At 37.5% G+C, this 21368-nt stretch overlaps 2 protein-coding genes and 1 long non-coding RNA gene across 7 annotated transcripts in view; 1 reads left to right on the top strand and 2 right to left on the bottom strand.

Annotated features, from left to right (window-relative positions):
- Positions 1 to 1176: 1176 nt before the first annotated feature.
- LOC119193524 lies at positions 1177 to 5012 on the bottom strand. Its single transcript, XR_005113976.1, has 4 exons — positions 4684 to 5012; positions 4268 to 4439; positions 1765 to 3943; positions 1177 to 1468 (listed from the first exon to the last, which is right to left on the bottom strand). It is a non-coding gene; the product is annotated as an uncharacterized LOC119193524 (long non-coding RNA).
- A 145-nt stretch (positions 5013 to 5157) lies between these two features.
- LOC115455274 (RNA-binding protein 48) lies at positions 5158 to 7589 on the top strand. The gene is made up of 2 exons (XM_037447149.1): positions 5158 to 5367; positions 6857 to 7589. Exons 1-2 carry the CDS (start codon positions 5257 to 5259, stop codon positions 7565 to 7567), a joined length of 822 nt encoding a protein of 273 aa, XP_037303046.1. The 5' UTR covers positions 5158 to 5256; the 3' UTR covers positions 7568 to 7589.
- Positions 7425 to 21368, bottom strand: part of LOC115453668 (tubulin beta chain) — a 32859-nt gene continuing 18915 nt past the window's right edge. For 2 of the 5 annotated variants that reach the window (XM_037447144.1, XM_037447147.1), the window contains exons 3-11: positions 16207 to 16332; positions 15792 to 15893; positions 14204 to 14331; positions 13553 to 13720; positions 12199 to 12313; positions 10613 to 10823; positions 9504 to 9663; positions 7908 to 8009; positions 7425 to 7646 (exon numbers count right to left, since the gene is read on the bottom strand). In XM_037447144.1, coding sequence (XP_037303041.1) covers positions 7572 to 7646; positions 7908 to 8009; positions 9504 to 9663; positions 10613 to 10823; positions 12199 to 12313; positions 13553 to 13720; positions 14204 to 14331; positions 15792 to 15893; positions 16207 to 16332 — 1187 coding nt within the window. In that variant the 3' untranslated portion in view covers positions 7425 to 7571. Of the gene's footprint in view, positions 7647 to 7907; positions 8010 to 9503; positions 9664 to 10612; positions 10824 to 12198; positions 12314 to 13552; positions 13721 to 14203; positions 14332 to 15791; positions 15894 to 16206; positions 16333 to 18197; positions 18309 to 21368 lie in introns of those variants that run through there. The other 3 variants (XM_037447145.1, XM_037447148.1, XM_037447146.1) reach the window with 2 other exon arrangements.

The following is a 21368-nucleotide window of genomic DNA, read 5'->3' as shown; positions in this document are numbered from 1 at the left end:
TTTTGTTTTATTTGTGTAACCACGCTCTGCTACCATGATAATAAAGGCGTATATTTTTATGTTAACGCTTATTATTCCTTAAATACATAACTGTCTTAAGAGCCCGACATCATGTGTTACATACAGATTGCAGAAAAGAGCGGGAAAAACATAGACAGTATTTTTTTACATAGGACAAAGTATAGACCATAGATATTGACATTTGGTAATGTCCTTTATATTGCAACACCCCAATCCGACACAACACACCACAATGCTTCTGAGTACCAAACTCTGACCATCCGATCATCCAGTTAGCTGGCGACCGTCCTTCTGATGTTTGGTGGGCAACGTTCTTCCTCCAATCGGACCTTTATGGCCACCAGGCGCTATCGAAGGCTCCCTCTATGTCGCCAAGCTACTCACATGATTCACCAGATCTTAGAAGGAGTCCTCGCACACAAAATGTTACTCCTTATTTTTGTGAATACCGGTGGTGGTGAATTTCTCCTTAACATGTTGACTTTCTTTTCTATTTCCTCCAATGTTGGAATTTGAAAAGTTTCACCTCCTTGGTAGACGAGTTTTTATGATTCCTATTAGGGTTTATAGAAATGCAGTGTCGAGATACCTTCTCATGTAGACAATTCACAATGAGAAGATAGACTTCCTTCATTTCTCTATTCATATAAGTACGGCTTTTAACGTGTCCCAACATTTCCATGGAGATTTTCTTGTTATATGCAGCTTCGACTTGCCAAAAGTCGCACCAAATCAATTTGCAATTAAAACAACTTTTCTTTGTGGGTTCGGGGCGAATTAAATTGGAAAGGCGCGCGTGATTGACGACTGACACTTTATTATTACTTAACTCAATCATTATTACACACAGCTCCAACATATAAGCGAAAATACATTTCGGTATTATAAACGGTATCGCGACGGAGCTCGGGTGATGCGTGTGCGCGTGTGGCGAGGGCCGGCAGCGGACTGGCGACGCGTCCCCGAGCCGCTACGTGGCTTGCCATTGGGCGAGCGGTAACGCGAGGCCATAAGTAAAACGGTTGGCGCATGCGCGCTAATCGCTCGGCGCGTTTTAAAATTCGGACACGTTATACAATTGATTTTTTTGTATTCTTTTGTTTTCAATTTTATCTCGGCTTACTCGGTAGTTGTATTGCGCGCGCAATACACCATTTAGGTCCAGAGTCAGGCAGTGATATGGGGATTTTGGCCAGTCCCGGCTCTCGATTTTTGGAGGCGGGGCAAAATCTAGATAATGCCGCCCCGACCTATATTTTTACTTTTTTCATCATCATCAGCATTTCGCGCCCCGCGGAAAATAATTTGTGTTTATTTTAGTTTGAATTGGCCGCCCGGGGCATGGGCCCCGGCTTGCCCCCCTCTAGATCCGGGGCTGATCTCATGCCAAACGACATAATCATGCCTACTGAGCTGCTTCTTCAAGGAGCAGGACTTATTAGTTAAACTTAATACATTTTGTTTCTTTATCTGTAAGTATTGTAAAGTTTAATTACGTTTAGTTATTGTTTAGAAAATGTAAATAATTAATAATCATGGATATTTCGGCCTTTAAAATTTAATATGACGAAATTTTAAAGGCAGAAATATCCATGATTATTAATTATTTTTACGTTTTTCTTTCAACTGCGAGAACTAATCACTAACTAGACGTGAATTTAAATTCTTTACTTGCCAATACTTGTTTAGTTACCCAGATTAAAGCCGAAACAAAATGTATGAAAATGGACCTTGAGCTACCACCTTAATGTAACATGTTAATTACTTTCGTTCAAGAAGTAGATAGCAAAGGATTGATTTCTTTTGCATTTCAGCTGCTATACATTTTATTGTTAGATATGTCTGTATGCTAACACATACTGGCCCAGCGTGGTGGACTAACAGAAATCTCAGTAGAGACCCGTGCCCAGCAGTGGGACAATGTATACTAAGCTAGTATTGTATGCTTGTCATTCCAAATTAGCTGATGTTTGTATTAAGTTTTAAATAAATGTTTTATGATTGATTTTTGGTATTATTTCGCCTTAATAATAATAATAAACTTTTGGTTCAACTTCCATATCTAAATTGCTTTTTTTCCTGATACAATATTTTGTTTGGGGGTAAAGTGGAGAAACTGGATTAATAATTAAAATACAAATTGTAAAAAATAACATAAATCTTGCTACTCCCTAGCTTTATTCGAAATTTTGATCGGATTTTCATACACTTTATCAAAATATACAAATTTGAGACGTAGTATTGTTTTTTATGTGAACCACATTTCTTAGCTTTATTCACATTTTTAATCGAGTTTCCTTAGATTTTATCGAAGTAAACATACAAAATCGACTCGTAGTGTTCACATATATGCAAAACACACAAAAAATGGTTTATCAAATGTATAAATATAAGAATAATAAAGATTCCCATAGTGACATGAAACTAATACCACTTCTTACGATTAAAAGTAGAAAAAACTAAGATATACTTAATTCTAAAAAATGATTTATTATTTTTAACAAATTCATAAAAGAAATGTGATACAATATGCCACTAACTAGTTACTCCTATTGTCTTACGTTCAACAAAATATTATAATACTACATTTAGAATTATTAAGCAAACATAGAAAAATCATTTGCAGTAGAATGTCGCATAATAGGAAGCGAATGTGCGCGTCGTTTGGTTTTAACGATTGTGATTGGCCGAGAGAGCCGCGAGTCACGTGTCAGTCTCTCGACCAATCACAATGGAACAACACATACTCTCGTGTTTTATTTACATTCTCCAGAGACTATGGGAATAGCTGCACACTTGAGATATCTATTTTGGAATCATCATTTCAGCCGGGAATCGTCAACTGCTGGACATAGACTTCCCCCATGGAGCGCCACAGGGACCGGTTCCGAGCCGCCCTCATCCATCGGACTCCGGCGACCCTCACCAGAACGTGGGTCCAGTGGATCCATCAGGTGGGGGCCTACGCTGCGTCTCCCGGTTCGTAGTCGCCACTACGGCCATCAGTTCTACGAGCTATGTGCACTGCCCACAGCCACTTGCGTTTCGTAACTCTGAGGGCTATGTCGGTATCTTTGGTTCTCCTGCGGATCACCTCATTTCTGATTCGATCCCGCAAGGAAATTCCGAGCATAGTCCTCTCCATTGCCCTTTGCGTGACTTTCAGCCTTCTGATAAGGCCCATAGTGAGCGACCATGTCTCACTTCCATATGTTATCACTGGCAACACACACTAGTCAAAGACTTTCGTCTTGAGACTATTTTGAACTACAATTAAATTTTAAAGTTGTATAATCTCGAACCATGAACTGATAGCCTTTGGAGCAAGAAGATTCTGGCGTGGCCACGAACTGGCAAGCGCGGCGTCGGACGTCCACCCACGAGAACAGATGACCTCATAAACAGTCGCAGGACACCACTGGATGTGGCTACTTCCAATAGAGCTGGAAATCTTTGAGGGAGGCCCATGTTCAGGAGTGGACATGGCATGGACTGTGGCTGATGATGATGATGAATTGCAAATATGGATATTATACTCCATTTTGCATCATAATTGAAATGTTAATATCCATAAAAAGGACTATAAAGTTCTTTGGTTTCATTCTAAATTCATATGTTGTTAATATGATTCCTCACTTTCCTGAATGCTGTAAATATAATCAAATTTATTTCAATATAAGCAACAACTTTGATATTCATTTTCTATCAGTAAATTTAATCAGATTCATAAGGGTTTTTCCATTATTAAAATATTTTCCATTATAATATTTTAGTTTTCTGTGTCAATTATTGTATACATCTACAGCATGGCACTATTGATTGAGAATTAGTAACATCTTGTGTTGTTTGTTAAATAAAATGGTTTGCATGTATAGGGGCTATATAATACATTTCCTTTGCATTTCGCCATACTTAATTTTCCCTTAAGGTGGTAGCTCAAGGTCCATTTTCATATTTTAATTTTAATTGGCAAGTAAAGAATTTAAATTCACGTCTAGTTAGTGATTAGTTCTTGAGAAAATGTAAAAATAATTAATAATCATGGATATTTCTGCCTTTAAAATTTCGTCATATTAAATTTTAAAGGCCGAAATATCCATGATTATTAATTATTTTACATTTTTCTCAACTGCGAGAACTAATCACTAACTAGACGTGAATTTAAATTCTTTACTTGCCAATACTTGTTTAGTTACCCAGATTAAAGCCGAAACAAAATGTATGAAAATGGACCTTGAGCTACCACCTTAATACAGTAAATAGTCCCTTTTGCACTGTTGAATGATAGGATGATATTCTTCACTGCCAAAGCATTAGGACAATATATCTTGCTCCCCGATCATTCTCTTCTTAAAATGTTGACTTTCTTTTATATTCCCACCAATTTTATTATTAATAACAGTATAAACCAGGGTTATCTGCAAAAAAAAGGTTTTTTAAGTTTATCTGCTTCATAAGGCATAATAAGGCCAACTTTCAGAAAAAAAATATGTATCTAGGACATTATTTGTACCTTAGTCCACACTGTTAGTATGAATTAGAAGTAAACAAGGACTTGTTTGGCTCCCATAAAATAGGCATACACGTGCATGATGCACGGGCAGGACATATTGAGTGCTAGTGTTAATCTGGCGCTCCTCTAGGTCCTATTTAGATACTTACACGATCTAGTATGGCTAGTTTTAGTATCCACCGTCTTTTTCTTTTGCACATCACAGAACATCCACAATTTCATTTTAATCACTTATTATACACTGTGAAGTCTTTTTAGGAAAGTTTATAACAAGTTGTAGGGGGTGGAAGGGATTTCAATTCCTGTGCACGGATAGGGTATAACATAACCTTGATGTCTAGGAAATAAAATTAGGTATAAATTATCTAATAAAAACAAATGAATTCCTCATCGTAAAATTTGATATTTCAATTCCCATTCCATAAAATTCAAATTTCAATTAACGAAAGAACAGAACGAATGCTATATTATGTTTTTTTAAAATACAGATTACAAATTATGAATATATTGTACGATAGATGTCGTTGTATCAAAAGATGACATTCTCGTAATATAAACAATTAAAATCCCGTTTCATAGTCACAAACATCAGTCTATATATTTAGCATGAAAGTACAAAAAACAAAATGGCGACTCATTTTGACATATGACAATTGTTTGTTATTATTTACTTTGCAAATTGCCACTGTTATTTTGCATATAATTGTTGCTGAAATCACAAAATGTCATCTCAAAATGAGGAAGAAAAGATATTAATGCCGCACCACGTTCAGCAACCTCTATGTACGACAAGACTAGCGTACAGACAAGGAAGAATATTCACAGCTGTGAAAGTAAGTTTAACTCACAAAATTTTGCGTGTGTAAAGATTATTATAATTTCAATTGATCGTCCACTTAGTACACTGGAAACTCCGCTGTTCTGTAAATTGAGATTCTGACTTTAATTCCAAGGCTAATTAATCAAAAACACTTTTCGGTACAGACCTAAAATGCTTGAGTTTGCTATAGTATATATAGCTATAATAAGGGCTCAAGACATATAAACCAGAAATAACTTCGACATTAAGAGTATTATTAATGCTTGTGCCTACCTTAAGATAAAGTATATAATTGGCGGAGCGCAGCGCAGAAACCTTTTTTATTGTATTTTTTTTTATTGCTTTGAATGATTAGACCATCTTGCCGTTTGTCGGATTGTAAGCGATACGACCGCCCATAAACAGTAGAAATACCAACACCTTGAATTACAAAGTGTTTGGTATTCCATTGCGCTTCGCCATCCTGAGACATGAGATGTTAAGTCTCATTATGTCCAGTAGTTACACTTACTACAATGTCCTTCAAACTGGAACATAACAGTACTGCACACTGCTTGGTAGAAATAGACATTGCGGTCGAGTACCTACCCATGCGGACTCTCACATATGAGAGACCTACCACCAAACTATTATCGACAGTCCTAATTGAAATATTCAAAATCAATTAACACAACAATAAATTGCATTACATTGCAAGACAATCATCATCTCAAAAATCATAATTCATTGTCAATGCCTACAGATACAGATTAATTGCCATAACATTACAAAATTGTAAAAAGGCTCAGATTTTTCCATCATTGAATAAGTTTCATAATTGATTTGTTTGTAAAGATCGGTCCTTCATGTCTTGTATACAAGCAACTTAAATAATTAGTCTACATGTACCCTGAACTTAGGGCTCAAGTAAGCATTGACTGTTCCATATTGAGTATTCATCCATTACTTAACTGATGATTTTTCCACTCATTGGTCCACCATGCAATATTGTATGAAACTATAATGATTTCTTCAGAATATGTGCACACCCTCAAAATTCCATCTTGGTAGAAAAGGAGACCTGTGCCCAGCAATGGGACAGTAAATACAAGGCTGATATTATTTATACTATGGATTAGCCCATGATAATAATATCAGCCCTGTATTATATACTTGCCCACTGCTGAGCACGGGCCACCTCTACTACTGAGAGGGATTAGGCCTTAGTCCACCACGCTGGCCTAGTGCGGATTGGTAGACTTCACACACCTTCGAAATTCCTATAGAGAACTTCTCGGATGTGCGGGTTTCCTCATGATGTTTTCCTTCACCGTTAAAGCAAACAATAAATTCACAAAGAATACACACATGATTTTTTAGAAAAGTCCGAGGTGTGTGCCCTTGCGATTTGAACCTGCGAACATTCGTCTTGGCAGACCGTTTCACACCCAATTAGGCTATCGCCGCTTTTTTGTTTACAGTGCTAATACTATCAATACATGATTCTATTCTCTTATTTTCAGGTATATACCATAAATGATGAGTCAACCCATCTGCTAATCTTCGGTGTTCCCTCGCTGAACCTTCGGCAAGAAACAAAATCCCTCTGCAGTAAGTTCGGAAGAGTATTACAATTGCATCTCACACCAAAATATCCTACAGAACCTTTTACAGAAACTTATCATGTGCTGTTTGAGAAAATACAATGTGCAAGAATTGCCAAGAAGATGCTGGATGGAAAGAACTTCTATGGAGGTGTATTGCATGTGTGTTATGCCCCAGAATTAGAGACTATAGAGGAGGTGAGAACAAAACTGATGCAAAGAAAGAGAGATGTTTATTTTAGATTGAAAAAGAATGAACATGATAATAAAATTAAAGAGGTAATTGAAACAAAAACAATAAATGATAATGTAGAGATTGATAATGAAGTAAAAGAATCAGAGAAAAAAGATACAGAAACTGAATTGAAAACAGAAGTGGTTATTAGTAAGCCACCAGTAAAAATGAACATGGGTCATGTTAATGTCATATCTTTTGGCAAAAAAAGAAAGAAAAAGGTAAAAGAAAAGGTGACAAAAGAAAAGAAAATCAAAGAGACAGATATAATAGATTGTACTAGTGTAGAAAAAGATACTATTACTAACATTTATGAAGCTTTAAATAATAAAATAGAGATAAGAAGTATACAACAAAAACCGTTAAATAAAATTGAGTTTTTTAATAATAAATAATAAATTATTCTTCTTCGGCATATTCTTCTCCGGGCATTTCTTCTTGTTCCTCAAATTCCCCATCATCCACTCCAACTTCCTGTAATATTGTTTTAACACATTTAAATTATGTTGCATTCTTAAAAGGACAAATAGAATATAATACTCGGAGGATGTTTCACAAGTTTCGAGTAAATTTTATTTTATAGTTTTAAACATCTAATGTGCAGTCCCTCCCGTGACCATGAAGGCTGCAAAGTCTTCGAAACGTCGGGAGGAAACTAAAATAATTAAAACCGGGATAAAATCCGAAAAATAGTTTAATTTCAAGGAGTCTTCATTTCGGTCACGTTATATTTACCTCATACTGCTGATACTCTGAAACTAAGTCGTTCATGTTACTCTCCGCTTCTGTGAATTCCATCTCGTCCATTCCCTCCCCCGTGTACCAGTGGAGGAAGGCCTGGAATTATACCATGACTTATATGCAAAGATATACGAATAATAGGATGTTTGACTTAGGGCCCGTTCAAGTATTACGTAACGCAATTTGGGGGGTCTGGTAAAACGTTACGATGCGTTACAGGAGGGCGGGGGAGTATGTTCAAAGCGTTATGTAACATTTTTTTTAAATTTTAAAACAATAACAAAGGTATTTTAGCGACTTGCGTTATTTTGCGTAAAATAATTGTGAATATTAGAAAAAAAAAAAATTACGGTTACATAACTTGGGAGGGGGTGCAGGTGAGTACTGGTAAACGTTACGCCGCGTTACTTGGGAGGGGCAGGGGAGTCAAAAATCTTCAAAAATTGCGTTACGTAATACTCAAACGGCCCCTTATTTTTATTCATAACTTTTATAAAATAGGTACATCGTATAAATTCTAAAACAGAAATCATTGAAATCTGATGAAAAATATACAAGTTATAAGCCATTGAAGTTTGGTAGTAGGGGTGAGTGTCAAAAAACAGAAAAGGGACGAAGTACTTGTGTGGGACGTCAGCGGACATTACTATATTTGCGAAAGAAAGAGATGGAGTGATATCCCCACTCCGCGCCCACTCCTGCACATAGCACTGCCTCATTTCTTATCGAATTTTAATGCTGTTTTCACAGAAGGATATTTTTTTTATACTCGCTGTTACTTATTAAAAGACGCACAAAATCAAACATATTCAAATTTTATACAAAATATTAATTAATACAAATTAATACAAATTTTAGGTTTTTTGAAAATTTTAAACAAACGAAATATTCTTATATTTCTAAGTGTTGGTTGCAAATTAAATTAATGTGTACGTTAGGAGATGCAAAGAATCAACAATTTCTGTAGCATTTGTACTATAAAATTAATGACACTTTATCAATATTATAAAAAAAATTAAAGAACCAAAGTAAAGATAAAATATTGTACAAATATTTACTTAATATGTTGGCCTATGTGTATCACAAATTTCAAATAGATAGCTTCTATAAATACGAATAGCGCGCAGTATTGCTGGGGTTTTATAAATGCGACAAAAATTCATATTTTAAATATTCCAGGGAGCAGGAGCGGGCGCGTTTATACTTAGTGGGGATATCGTTTTATCTAATTGTATCACGCGCATCGTATCTCCGTGACGTCACATGCCCGTATTACTACTCTTCTGATTCTAACTACTGTCAACCGAATGAACATCCGTGACGTCACATGCCTGTATTACAACTATTCTGTTTTTAACTACTGTCAACCGTATAAACCGGATTTTGTTTTTGTGCTAAAATATCATCATTATTTGATAAAAAAAAAAAACAAAATAAGCTATTTAGAGTAACCTTATTCTGTACAAAATGTTCGTGTATTAAATCCATTCGAACTAAGCCCTAAGTTCTCAGTAAATGGTAGTATTTTTATGTGATATTTTGCTGTCGATGTAAAAAGTGAACTTCTTTTATGAACATCATTTCCCTTACCTTCCTTCTGAACATAACGGTGAATTGTTCCGAAATCCGTTTGAATATCTCCTGTATGGCGGTCGAGTTGCCCACGAACGTGGCGGCCATCTTGAGACCGCGCGGCGGAACGTTACACACAGCCACCTTCACGTTATTCGGAATCCATTCCACGAAGTAGCTGGAAGAAAGACTCTGTTATTTATATATATAATATTATACAGATATAGTTAAATTTCTCACAACGCTATCCACAGATTACTAATAGTATAACATTATTCATCATCATAATCGTCAGCCTTGTATTATATACTGTCCCACTACTGGGCACGGGCCTCCTCTACTACTGAGAGGAATTAGGCCTTAGTCCACCACGCCTAATGCGGATTGGTAGACTTCACACATCCTCAAATTCCTATAGAGAACTTTTCAGGTTTCCTCAGGATGTTTTCTTTCATCGTTAAAGCAATCGATAATTCACAAAGGATACCACATATTTTTTTAGAAATCTCAGAGATGCGTGCCCTTGGGATTTGAACCTGCGGACATTCGTCTCGGCAGTCCGTTCCACATCGCCGCTTTAAGAAAATAAAATATAAAGCAAAACATTTTACTGTAACGTAATATTTATTTACAACCTTCGTTACGTTCATTCGGGAACACTTGTAGCTTTGCCGATCACATTTCTCTGCGTAAACTCGGGCTCACTCATAGCTTTGGTGTTGAATATTTACTATATCAAATATATAAAAAAAGGGAAAAGACTTTCCCCCTTATTCATAGACTTTTTATTATCTAAGGACGGAGTAAAGCTGTGATAACAAGTCTGTTTCTCAGCTTTGTTTATCTGACAGCCAACTAGATTCAGGTTGTATCTCAATATTAGCCAATCACAACGGCCCTATGTCTACGCACTGCGAAGGCTGCCATGCCGTCAGCACTGAGAAACAGACTTGTTATCACAGAAATGCTCCGTCCTTAGATAAACAACGTCTATGAATAAGGGGGTTAGTATTGCGGCTGAATGAGCTGAAAATTTGCTGCCTCAACTCGGGGACGCTCAGCTTTTACTCTAGCGACTTGTAGCTATTACTTTACTGTTATATTTCCCAATGAAATCACAAACTCACCTGGAGTTCTTATCCTGCACGCTGAGCATCTGCTCATCCACTTCCTTCATGGACATCCGTCCCCTGAATATAGCTGCCACAGTGAGATACCGGCCGTGTCGCGGATCGCACGCGGCCATCATGTTGATCGGGCTGAACATCTGTTGCGTCAACTCGGGAACGGTGAGCGCGCGGTAGCCTTGTGAGTTGCGGGCGGTCAGGGGGGCGAAACCTGGGGGAAGTTCGTATTAGCTAATACCTTAAAATGTTGTCTAGAAGAAATCGCTTTTAGCTCTCATTATAAGTATCCCAAGATACAGGCATGGCCTAGTTTGGGGACCCCTGACAATAATTGTAATGCTTAAACTCAGATATGCCGATTACTGTTTACGTACTTCGTAATGTTATTATTTGTTCTTTTTGTTGCAATAAAGCTAAGTTATTATTATTATTAACTACTAGCTTTTGCTCGCGGCTTCGGCCGCGTGAAGGAGTTTTTCGGGATTAAAGTCCCGCTATATATTTTCCCGGGATAGTAGCCTATAACCTTTCCAGGATCTTATACTATCTCCATACGAAATTTTGCTTTCTTATACCACGTCTTATGTCACGTCCAGTTCCCGTGGGAACGCGATAAAAAGTATCCTATGTCCGTCTCCTGGTTCTAAGCTTCCTCTCTACCAATTTTCAGCCAAATCGGTTCATCCGTTCTTGAGTTATAAATAGTGTAACTAACACCACTTTCTTTTATATATAGATAAGAGTACCCATTATGTAACCATGTGTTGTATTTGTATTCGTTTGTTTTTCTTTATGTTTTATTGGTTGTGTAATAACGAATTATATTATTATTATTTAATAAATCAAGTTACTCAGGTCGTCAGGTTTCTGCGAGGCGGTGTTAGCTCGTCAGATTAGCAGAATCTGATATCTGAAGTATTTACCCTCCGTAAAGTAAGGTGCGTGGGGGTATTATCGGATCACGGGAAACCGTTGTTTCAAGATTATTTCTAAACCTAACATATCCTAATACGGACAAGGCAGCCTGAAGTTAAGTTAAGGCCAAGTGAAGGGAAGAAATGACGAAGGGATAATGTTGTGGAAAGGATGGGATTCGGTGCAGGGTCGTAGCTAGACTTGAATTTAAGGCAGGGCAGCTGTTATTACAAGCAGGGCGGAAAATAAAATGTTACTAAACCTGATCTGCTCGTGAACGTGAGCAAAAAAAAAAGTTTAATACTTAGGTAATTGTTAAGGTCATATACAGATTGTAACAAAATTCCCATAAATCTCGAAAGAGAGTTATTTCATCCATCAATACGAATAATTCTTACTATGGGACCAACTTCCATATCGTAAAATAAAAAACACGCGGCTCCATATATTTTCATTGAGTAGTAATGTACAATTTTGTTAATTATTAAGGTAGGGCATTAGTATTTTAAGGTAGGGCATTGTCCCACAATGCCCCTCCCCTAGCTACGGCCCTGATTGGGAGTAGAGGGAAGTAGGGTAATGGGAAGGGAGGGGGCGGGAGGTAATGCCCAATCGCAAGGTAGAACTCATGCCCAACAGTAGGACATTATATAATACAGGGCTGATATTACCAGGCATGAAGAAGTGCAGCCGTGGGAAGGGTACCATGTTGACAGCAAGCTTCCTGAGGTCCGCGTTCAGCTGTCCCGGGAACCGCAAGCACGTGGTCACGCCGGACATAGTCAGCTGCACACAAATCATTACATTAAGGGTTTGTTTCACAACTGAGTGAATGCTACTTATCACTTCAATGTATCATCATCATTTCAGCCGGGAAATGTCCACTGCTGGACATAGGCCTCTCCCATTGAGCGCCACAGGGACTAGTTCTGGGCCGCCCTCATCCATCGGACTCCGGCGACCCTCACCAGATCGTCGTCCATCTCGTGGGAGGCCTACGCTGCGTCTTCCGGTTCGTGGTCGCCACGAACTTTTCCGTCTCAACGGCCATCAGTTCTACGAACTATGTGCCCTGTCCACTGCCACTTAAGTTTCGCAACTCTATGGGCTATGTCGGTTACTTTGGTTCTCCTGCGGATCTCCTCATTTCTGATTCGATCCCGCAAGGAAACTTAAATGTATATGCCGACCAAATACAAAAGTCACTTATCCATGCTCACAAATAAATATAAAATGAGTGCTACCTACGTGAGCTGTTTAATACTGTCAAATAAAAACTTTAAACTAGATACAGGGTCTTTTATTAGATAGGTCTTTCGTATACCAGAATCCGGATGGATAACCACCGCAAAGTAGGTTTTCCTAGAAAGAAAAACATTATAATAAATAATAATATCAGCCCTGTATTATATACAGATCCACTGCTGGGCATGGACCTCCACTACTGAGAGGGATTAGGCATTACCAATCCGCACTACAGCGTGGTGGACTAAGGCCTTATCCCTCTCATTAGTAGAAGAGGTCAGTGCCCACCAGTGGGACAGCTAATACAGGGCTCAGGGGCTGATATTATTATTATATCATGATTATGGCGATAGGCTCGCCCCCTGTCACATTGTAGGACGCAATACAGTTGGTCAAAAGTGGGTGCCCCAGCCGCACCCCTATAACCTACCTCTTCAGGGATAAAGATGTGGTGTGTTTGAAAATTAAGATCCCTTATACCGACACTACGGGGCCCTAATACTGACACTATGGGCCCTAATTCCGACACCCCGGGCCCTAATACCGATACTACGAGCCCTAATACCGACACTACGGGTCCGTAATACCGAGACTACGGGCCCTAATACCGACACTTAGGGGCCCTAATTCCGACCCTACGGGACCCTAATACCGATACTACGAGCCCTAATACCGACACTTAGGGGCCCTAATTCCGACCCTACGGGACCCTAATACCGATACTACGAGCCCTAATACCGACCCTACGGGACCCTAATACCGACACTAAGCTCTATTTACCGACACTAGATGGTTCAGGTCTCCGTAAGTAGGCGAGGCGAGGCGTAGAGTCCGGAAGCAGATGTCATACAAAGCCTCGTTGTCGATGCAGAACGTCTCGTCCGTGTTCTCTACCAGCTGGTGAACTGAGAGCGTCGCGTTGTAGGGTTCCACCACCGTGTCTGAGACCTAGGGCCAGAGAGGTAATCTTAGAGTTAATTGAAACACGACTTGTATTTATAACAATTAGATGATTATAAAACGTATTGAAATTTACTGGTGGTGAGAGTCCGCCTGGTTAAGTAGTACCGCAATGTCTGTATCAAGCAGTATGTAGTCACTGTTGTGTTCCGGTTTGACATTGTAGCCAGTGTAACTACTGGACATAATGATTAACATCTCATGTCTCAGACGAGCGCAGTGGAATACTAAACACTTTGTAATTCAAGGTGTTGGTGGTTCTACTGTTTATCGGTCGTATCGCTTACCATCAGACGAACGGCAAGCTCGTCTCGTCATTCAAAGCAATAAAGAAAAAATAATGGACAACTTATGGCATTTTTTTATTGATAATCAATTCTGTATTTTTAAGGATTTGAGACCATCAGAGGTTTGAGTACTTTTAAGTATCGTACATTAAATTGGAGCTGCCATGCATAACCAATTACTTACTTTAGGCGAAGGCATGACACTAAAGGTGTTGACGATGCGGTCAGGGTACTCTTCTCTGAGCTTGCTGAGGAGTAAGGTGCCAAGACCGGAGCCCGTGCCTCCACCCAGTGAGTGTGTGAGTTGGAACCCTGCAAAGTGACAAAAAACACGCATAATGATAGGAAAACACAAACATATTACGTGTTTTATCCTCAAAGGCGTAGAGGTGCAAGGCAACCACTTTTCACCGTCCGTCCCATGATGTGATGTCAATTGCTATACACTCGTGCTAAGCGCAAAAGTATGTCAGGGAAACTTTATTTCGAGATAATCACAGTTTTGTAAATATAGTTTTGTATGTAAAACTGAGATAGAGAAACTCTTTTAAGGTATTTTAACAAGTTTTAAACATGATACCGTTATTTAGATAAGTTCATTGGGTAGGTATTTCTTTAAGCTATCTGACGACATGAAAATGAAGATTTAGATTTTTTAAAATACCGCTTTTGAGCTTGACACGGCAGTATATAGAGCACAAATTAAAGACTCCGGGCTAGTACTGAGCAGATAGATCTAAGGGGCCGTTCAAGTATTACGTAACGCAATTTGGGGGGGGGGGGGGGTGTATCTTGTAAAACGTTACGATGCGTTACAGGCAGGGATGTTTTCGTACAGCTTGTTACGTAACATTGGTTTTTCTATTTTAAAACAATAACAAAGGTATTTTAACGACTGCGAACATACTCAATTGTAAATGTTAGATAAAAAAAAAATTGACAATGTAGTGTTACGTAACTTTTATGGAGGGGGCGCAGAAAAACGTTACGGCGCGTTATATATGGGGGTGGGAGGCTCAAAGATCTTCAAAAAGTGCGTTACATAAACGGCCCCTGATATCATTTCGAGCTGCGAACGAAACGGAGACAAAACAACGTCGTCGGCGATTTTAATGTTTACGCGAATGTTAAACATAATAAACAGGTGAACTACTGAGACTAGGGAGTAACAGCTCATATATTGTTCTCTGTAGCCAAGGAATTATAAATACGATTTTCAAACTAATATGACCTATTAGAAAATCCAGGGGAAGGGGAGGTCATTGGGGCCATGACCCTCCCCTGAGCTGAATCTAGGTAACATATAATTTTTAATGACTCATAAAATTAGTAAAAAAAAAAAAAATTTTGTATGATAGAAAATACACGCGAACGTCACGCATTTTTTATTGATTAAAATGATTTTGTGCATTTTTAATATGTAACAGCAATTAGTACAAGGAAAGCCTTCTGTGAAAACAGCATTAAAATTCGTTAAGAAATGAGGCGATGATACACATTTCAAATGTTGCTTCGTGCAGAAGTGGCCATGGAGTGAGGATATCATTCCAACTTTTCTTTCGCACGCAGCGTATTGACCGCTGACGTCACATGCAAGTATTTTGTCCGTTTTCTGTTTTTTGACACTATTATTACCTAATTTCAATAGCTTATAACTTGTAGATTTCTCAACAGATTTCAAGATTTCTTCTGTTTTATAATGAATACGACGTACATATTTATAAAAGCTATAAATAAATATAAGTCAAATATCCTATTGCTAAGAGCTTTACCTTGGAGACAGTCGCACGGTTCCGCTTCCTTCCTCACGACATCCATCACAGACTCTACTAACTCAGCACCTTCTGTGTAGTGACCTTTGGCCCAATTGTTACCTTGAACATAACATTAATTCACAGAAGAATAGCATAGAAGACTACATATTATTATTGAGGTACGTATCAAATAGTGAACGCCCCACTCCGACACCCAACTTGTAAAAAACTCCATAAAGTCATTGTAAAGAAATGAATATATGTAATATAATTTGAAATATATTTACATATTTATTCAAAAATTTGATATTTTTCTCTTTTTAGGGCATTTAAATTAAAGATTACATAAAAATGTTTCTACTATATTTTTTTTATGACAAACCTTACAGTTACAACAGCTTTATATTCCTACACAATAGATAGTATACCATACCAGCTCCACTCTGTCCAAATACGTAGTTGTCAGGGCGAAACAGAGCGCCGTAAGTTGAAGACCTGATGGCGTCCATGGTGCCAGGCTCCAGATCTACCAACACAGCACGGGGCACGTAGCGTCTGCCTGGAAGTAAACAATCCGAAAAAGATCTAGAAAAAATATCGCAAAGTTCTGATAAATTGTGTTGACCCATGTTTTTCACATTGTGGATTCCTGATATATCAGTCCTGTATTATTATTATAAGCTGTCCTACTAATGGGCCTCCTCTACTCAGAGGGATCAGGCCTTTGTCCACCACGCTGTAGTGCGGGTAGACTTCACATAGCCTCAAAACTCAAATAGAGAATTTATCAAGTAAGTATACAGGTTTCTTCACGATGTTTTCGTTCACAGTTAAAGCAAGCGATAATTCACAAGGAATACACACATAATTTTATAAAAGTCAGAGGTGAGGTGAAGTTTGAGATTTGAATTTGCGGACATTCGTCTCGGCAGTCCGTTCCACAACCAACTAGGCTATCTTTTCTGATTATGTTAATCTTGAATTCGGATAACTCAAAGACATAGTTAAATATTAAAGTTTTCATACGAAGTTTGATTAAATACTAGATCTTATCCTATATATATGTATATATGTAGGATAAGAAGGTTGGTAAAAAAGTTTTTTTTTTATGTTTGGATGTTTGTTAATAGTAAACTCAGATACCATTGAACGGATTTGGATGGAATTTGGCACGTACATAGACAATGTGCTGCATTAATATATAGGCTACTTTATGTCCCAGTAATTTGCTCCCTTAGAAAATAACTAAAATTTTTCGATTTTTCACATAGATGGCGCTGGCGGCGTATAATTTTCTAGGATTTTTTGTAACAGGAAATGTATCATTTGTTCTTTTATGAAACACCCAGTATTGAAATATTTTTTTCGGATTTTATCGCGGCTTCTATATTATTTCTCCCGACGTTTCGAAGATTTTGCAGTCTTCATGGTCACGGCGGGCTGAGGTTGGTCATCCGAAAAGTCAAGTTACAATATCTACCTACATTATACGATTGTGAAAGTAATACGCAGCAGTGTGGGGAAAGGAAAAGGAACCTTCTTAGGATGGGCGCAGTGAGGAAATGCTCACGAGCCCTCATAGGCCTTAATTTATTGTTACAATTATGAGATAGACACACTTAACTGTGTGTCTAGGGCCGCGACGAATGTCCCCGCGTGCATTCCGTGTGGAGACCACGAGAATTGCTCGGGGGGGGGGGGGGGGGGGGTGAATGTTTACAAACATTACTTTTCAATTATGGTTTGCTTTAACATCATGAATATACAGGTATGTGAAGTTAGCTTGCATTACAGCGTGTAGGCTAAACTCTCACGGTAGAGGAGACCCGTCCTTAATAGACAGTGTACAGGGTCACTTTGACATTGTTGCTATATTAAACCAAACACCTATCTTGCATATAATCCTTTGTTCATTAACGCAATGTAAAATTACCCTTCATAAACAATGACGTTATACAAATAGACGCGTCAGACACTAACAAAATTGCACATAAAAACAGCGCAGTATTTACTATAGTCACATACTTGTACAGCCCTAGCAGCTCGCATTGATACGGCCCGAGTGCACCCGAGTGTGCCCGAGCGTCGACCGTTCCATCGCCATGACAGTCGAATAAAATGCATTTATTAGTTAAAAAATAAGTTAAATAGTGTATACTTATTACTAACGTATTAAATGAAACATTTTTTTCATTCCCAGTTGGAATATAATTTGTACATCGTCTAAAACCACAGGAAGGCATTTTATTTATAAAAATACAAAAATTTAGTAAGCCGACTAGCCGCGACAGTGGTTGGAGGTTGACTAAGTGAATGTCGGGCAATTACCTTGCTTTCGTCTTGCCAGTATTGAGATCGGACAACGTGTATGTAATAAAACATCTTACTTTATAAAACAGAACTGGGATTGGAACTCGTACGTACCGTCAGCAGCTTCGTTGTAGTAAACTCAATCCTCTCCAGTTGTAGCTCGCTATCCCCGCGGTAGTGTCCTGTGGTGTCGATGCCATGCTCGTCCGATATTATCTCCCAGAACTACAACAAATACGTGAAAATGGATAGCAAGATATCAAGAGATAGGAATCCAATGCGCTCGATGGATTAAATTCGCACCATACTCACGTGATACGTGATATATTACAATGTGTTTGAATGAATCATAAATAGCTTAACAAGTATAAAACTTGAATTCATCTCTATTTGTTTGACATTTGTATTTGATAAATTTAATTGCAATGTTTTTTTTTTAATGAATAATCTGTTCTTTTTTTATTTTTTTGAAGAGAAAGAATGTTTGTAAGATACAGAAGTGCACAGACGATTTGAAGAATGATTTAAAATATACAAACTTTTAACATAAAATTAAACCGCATTCAAAAACCAATAATGTAATATTACCTAAGAAACACTGGTTAATAATATTGGAATTGATGCTTAATAACATTTCTGCATTCAAAAATATACGAAAATAATGTTTAATTTTAATTAGTCACCGACTCCAAAATTGATAACCAGTGTATGGGGAGAAAGAGTTGTAATACATAGAGCGGACATTGGGAAAATTGTTATACAAACAATGAGATGGTTCAATCTACCGTGAAACAGCAAAACATCAATGTAAAATACTTTATATTGTGTCCATATCGTGATTTGCACGTTTTAATGCGAATATTAGCATATTTTCTGTAAATATGTTTTTGTATTAATATCTAAGGACGCTGTGACATCTTGTCACACGTACATTTCAAATATGACAACGACTTATTATCAATTGGTAATATCTTTTGGAACAAAAATTTGGCCAATGTTCGGTCTATAACCAACTATATAGATTAATGTGTTTGGTAGCAGCAGCAAAGTTGTTTAGTAGCAGCAAACTGTTTCTAGCTTATTAGTATGTCGTTCCTTTCAGTTTCGTAAGGTCTATGACGAAACATTCTTTATTAATGGCCTCCATATCTATCTGTACTATACTACAGAGTAATTTTGACATGATACTTTAGTATTTGGGTAGGAATTATATTTTAAGTTTTTGTAGTTTTTGAAAGCGGTAATTAACACCGATGAAATAACGCGCGAGAGCCGCCAACACCTAATATTCTATAACATACAGATAGCATAATGAATACAGTTATTTCGCATTAATAAGAGTGATAAACCACAATCGTAGACCGCAGACCGCAGAATATCGAGTTATCTAAAGGAATTGACTATTAACAGCACGACAAATTAATCACACGGCAAGACATTAAACTATATACTTAATTATAGACTGGACATCAGAAATATTTGCTCCAAAAGTTTTTAACAATAGGGGACCGGACTAATTTTTGTTCTTTATTATTATCAAATATTTACGTTATATAAATTATAACACAGAAAGAATTATTTATAAGTCTTTCAATTTCAGTAGAAGGGGTAAGTAACGAGAAACAGAAAAGAGGCGCAATACCCACGTGTGACGTCATCGTGCATTCCGACGCGTGCGAAAGAAAGGGATGAAGCGATATCCCCACAACGCGCCCACTTCGGCACATAGTAATATTTGAAATATGAATTACTCGCTCATTTTTTAACCAATTTGAATGCAGTTTTCGCAGGAGGGTTTCTTTTTCGTATTATTAATCATTACATATAGAATAATGTAAAAAATCAAATGCAGGACGGTCCCTATTGGTAAGTAGTCTTATTTGAAATGTCCGTATGACGAGATATCACAGAATCCTTAGAGACTAATACAAAAACATATTTATATAGAAAATATGCTAATATGTGCAGTATAAACGTGCAAATCACGATATGGGAACAATATGAAGTATTTTACATTGTTTTGCTATTTCACAGTAGATTGAACCATCGCATGAGCGCAATATTTTTGTATGACAATCTACCCAATGTCCGCTCTATACAATCTTAGATTTCTTTGTTACACGTATTAAGTTTTGTTTATTAACCGATTGTAAAAGGAGGTTAATAATTCGATGTGTTTTTGAACCTTCGAATGTCAGATAACATTCTTATTAAGGTTATAGCTTAAGGTCCATTTTTCATACATTTTGTTTCACCTTTAATCTGGGTAACTAAACAAGTATTGACAAGTAAAGAATTTAAATTCACGTCTAGTTAGTGATTAGTTCTCGCAGTTGAAAGAAAAAGGTAAAAATAATTAATATGCATGGATATTTCGGCCTTTAAAATTTAATACGACGAAATTACCCAGATTAAAGGTGAAACAAAATGTATAAAAAATGGACCTTAAGCTATAACCTTAAAGGACAAAAGCACCCTAAAATGGCGGGAATGCATGAAAAAATTGATGAAGGCGAAGAAAGCGAGAGAAGTATGCCAGAGTCGTGCAGTGGCAATTCACAGTCTGCTTAACCCTATGCGTTACTACTATGTGCTTTTATAATTTGTTACCTAAGAACTAAATTTATTAACTGATTTATAAAATTATTATTTTATTTGAAAGAATACCTCAGATTGGTCCTATAGAAAATATTTGAAATTGGGTCAGTAGCTAGGTTTTTAATCGAAATAACTTGATTAAGTATCCTAAACAAACTTGCAGATTTAATTCTTCTACCCCCATAGCAAACCGGGAGATAAAAATTCGAACTACAAAAGCTATTTTTTATCATCACAACTGGAAAGCGAGATGTAAAGCGACATGAATAAAATAGAAAACGTCCTAACATTTGAGCTGTTTGACTTGATTCCATATACCGGAAAACACAGAAATTCTCCGTTTCTCTACACTCTTCTCAGTGTACTCTTCACTTGGCGCCATTTTTCCAAACAGTCACGGGCATGAAATCTGCACCTGATGATAAGTAGAATGGGGTCCAATAGGGTGCGCGCGAACTTCACATCCCCTTAAAATTCTTATAGAGAGTTTGTCAGGTATGCAAGGTTGCTCTTGATTTTTTCTTCATCGTTAAACCCAGCGATAATTCACAAAGAATACATACATTACTTTGGAAAAGTTAGAGGTGCGTTTGGGTTTAAACTTTGAACCTGCGGACAATCGTCTCGGCAGCCCAACTAAGCTAGGGTCGTACATCATGTCATACCAAACTATACAGGATCTTATGT

Source organism: Manduca sexta, unplaced genomic scaffold (assembly GCF_014839805.1).
Source record: "Manduca sexta isolate Smith_Timp_Sample1 unplaced genomic scaffold, JHU_Msex_v1.0 HiC_scaffold_63, whole genome shotgun sequence".
NCBI lineage: Eukaryota > Metazoa > Arthropoda > Insecta > Lepidoptera > Sphingidae > Manduca > Manduca sexta.
Note: the sequence above shows the minus strand (reverse complement) of the source record. Positions and strands in the feature narration are given on the sequence as shown.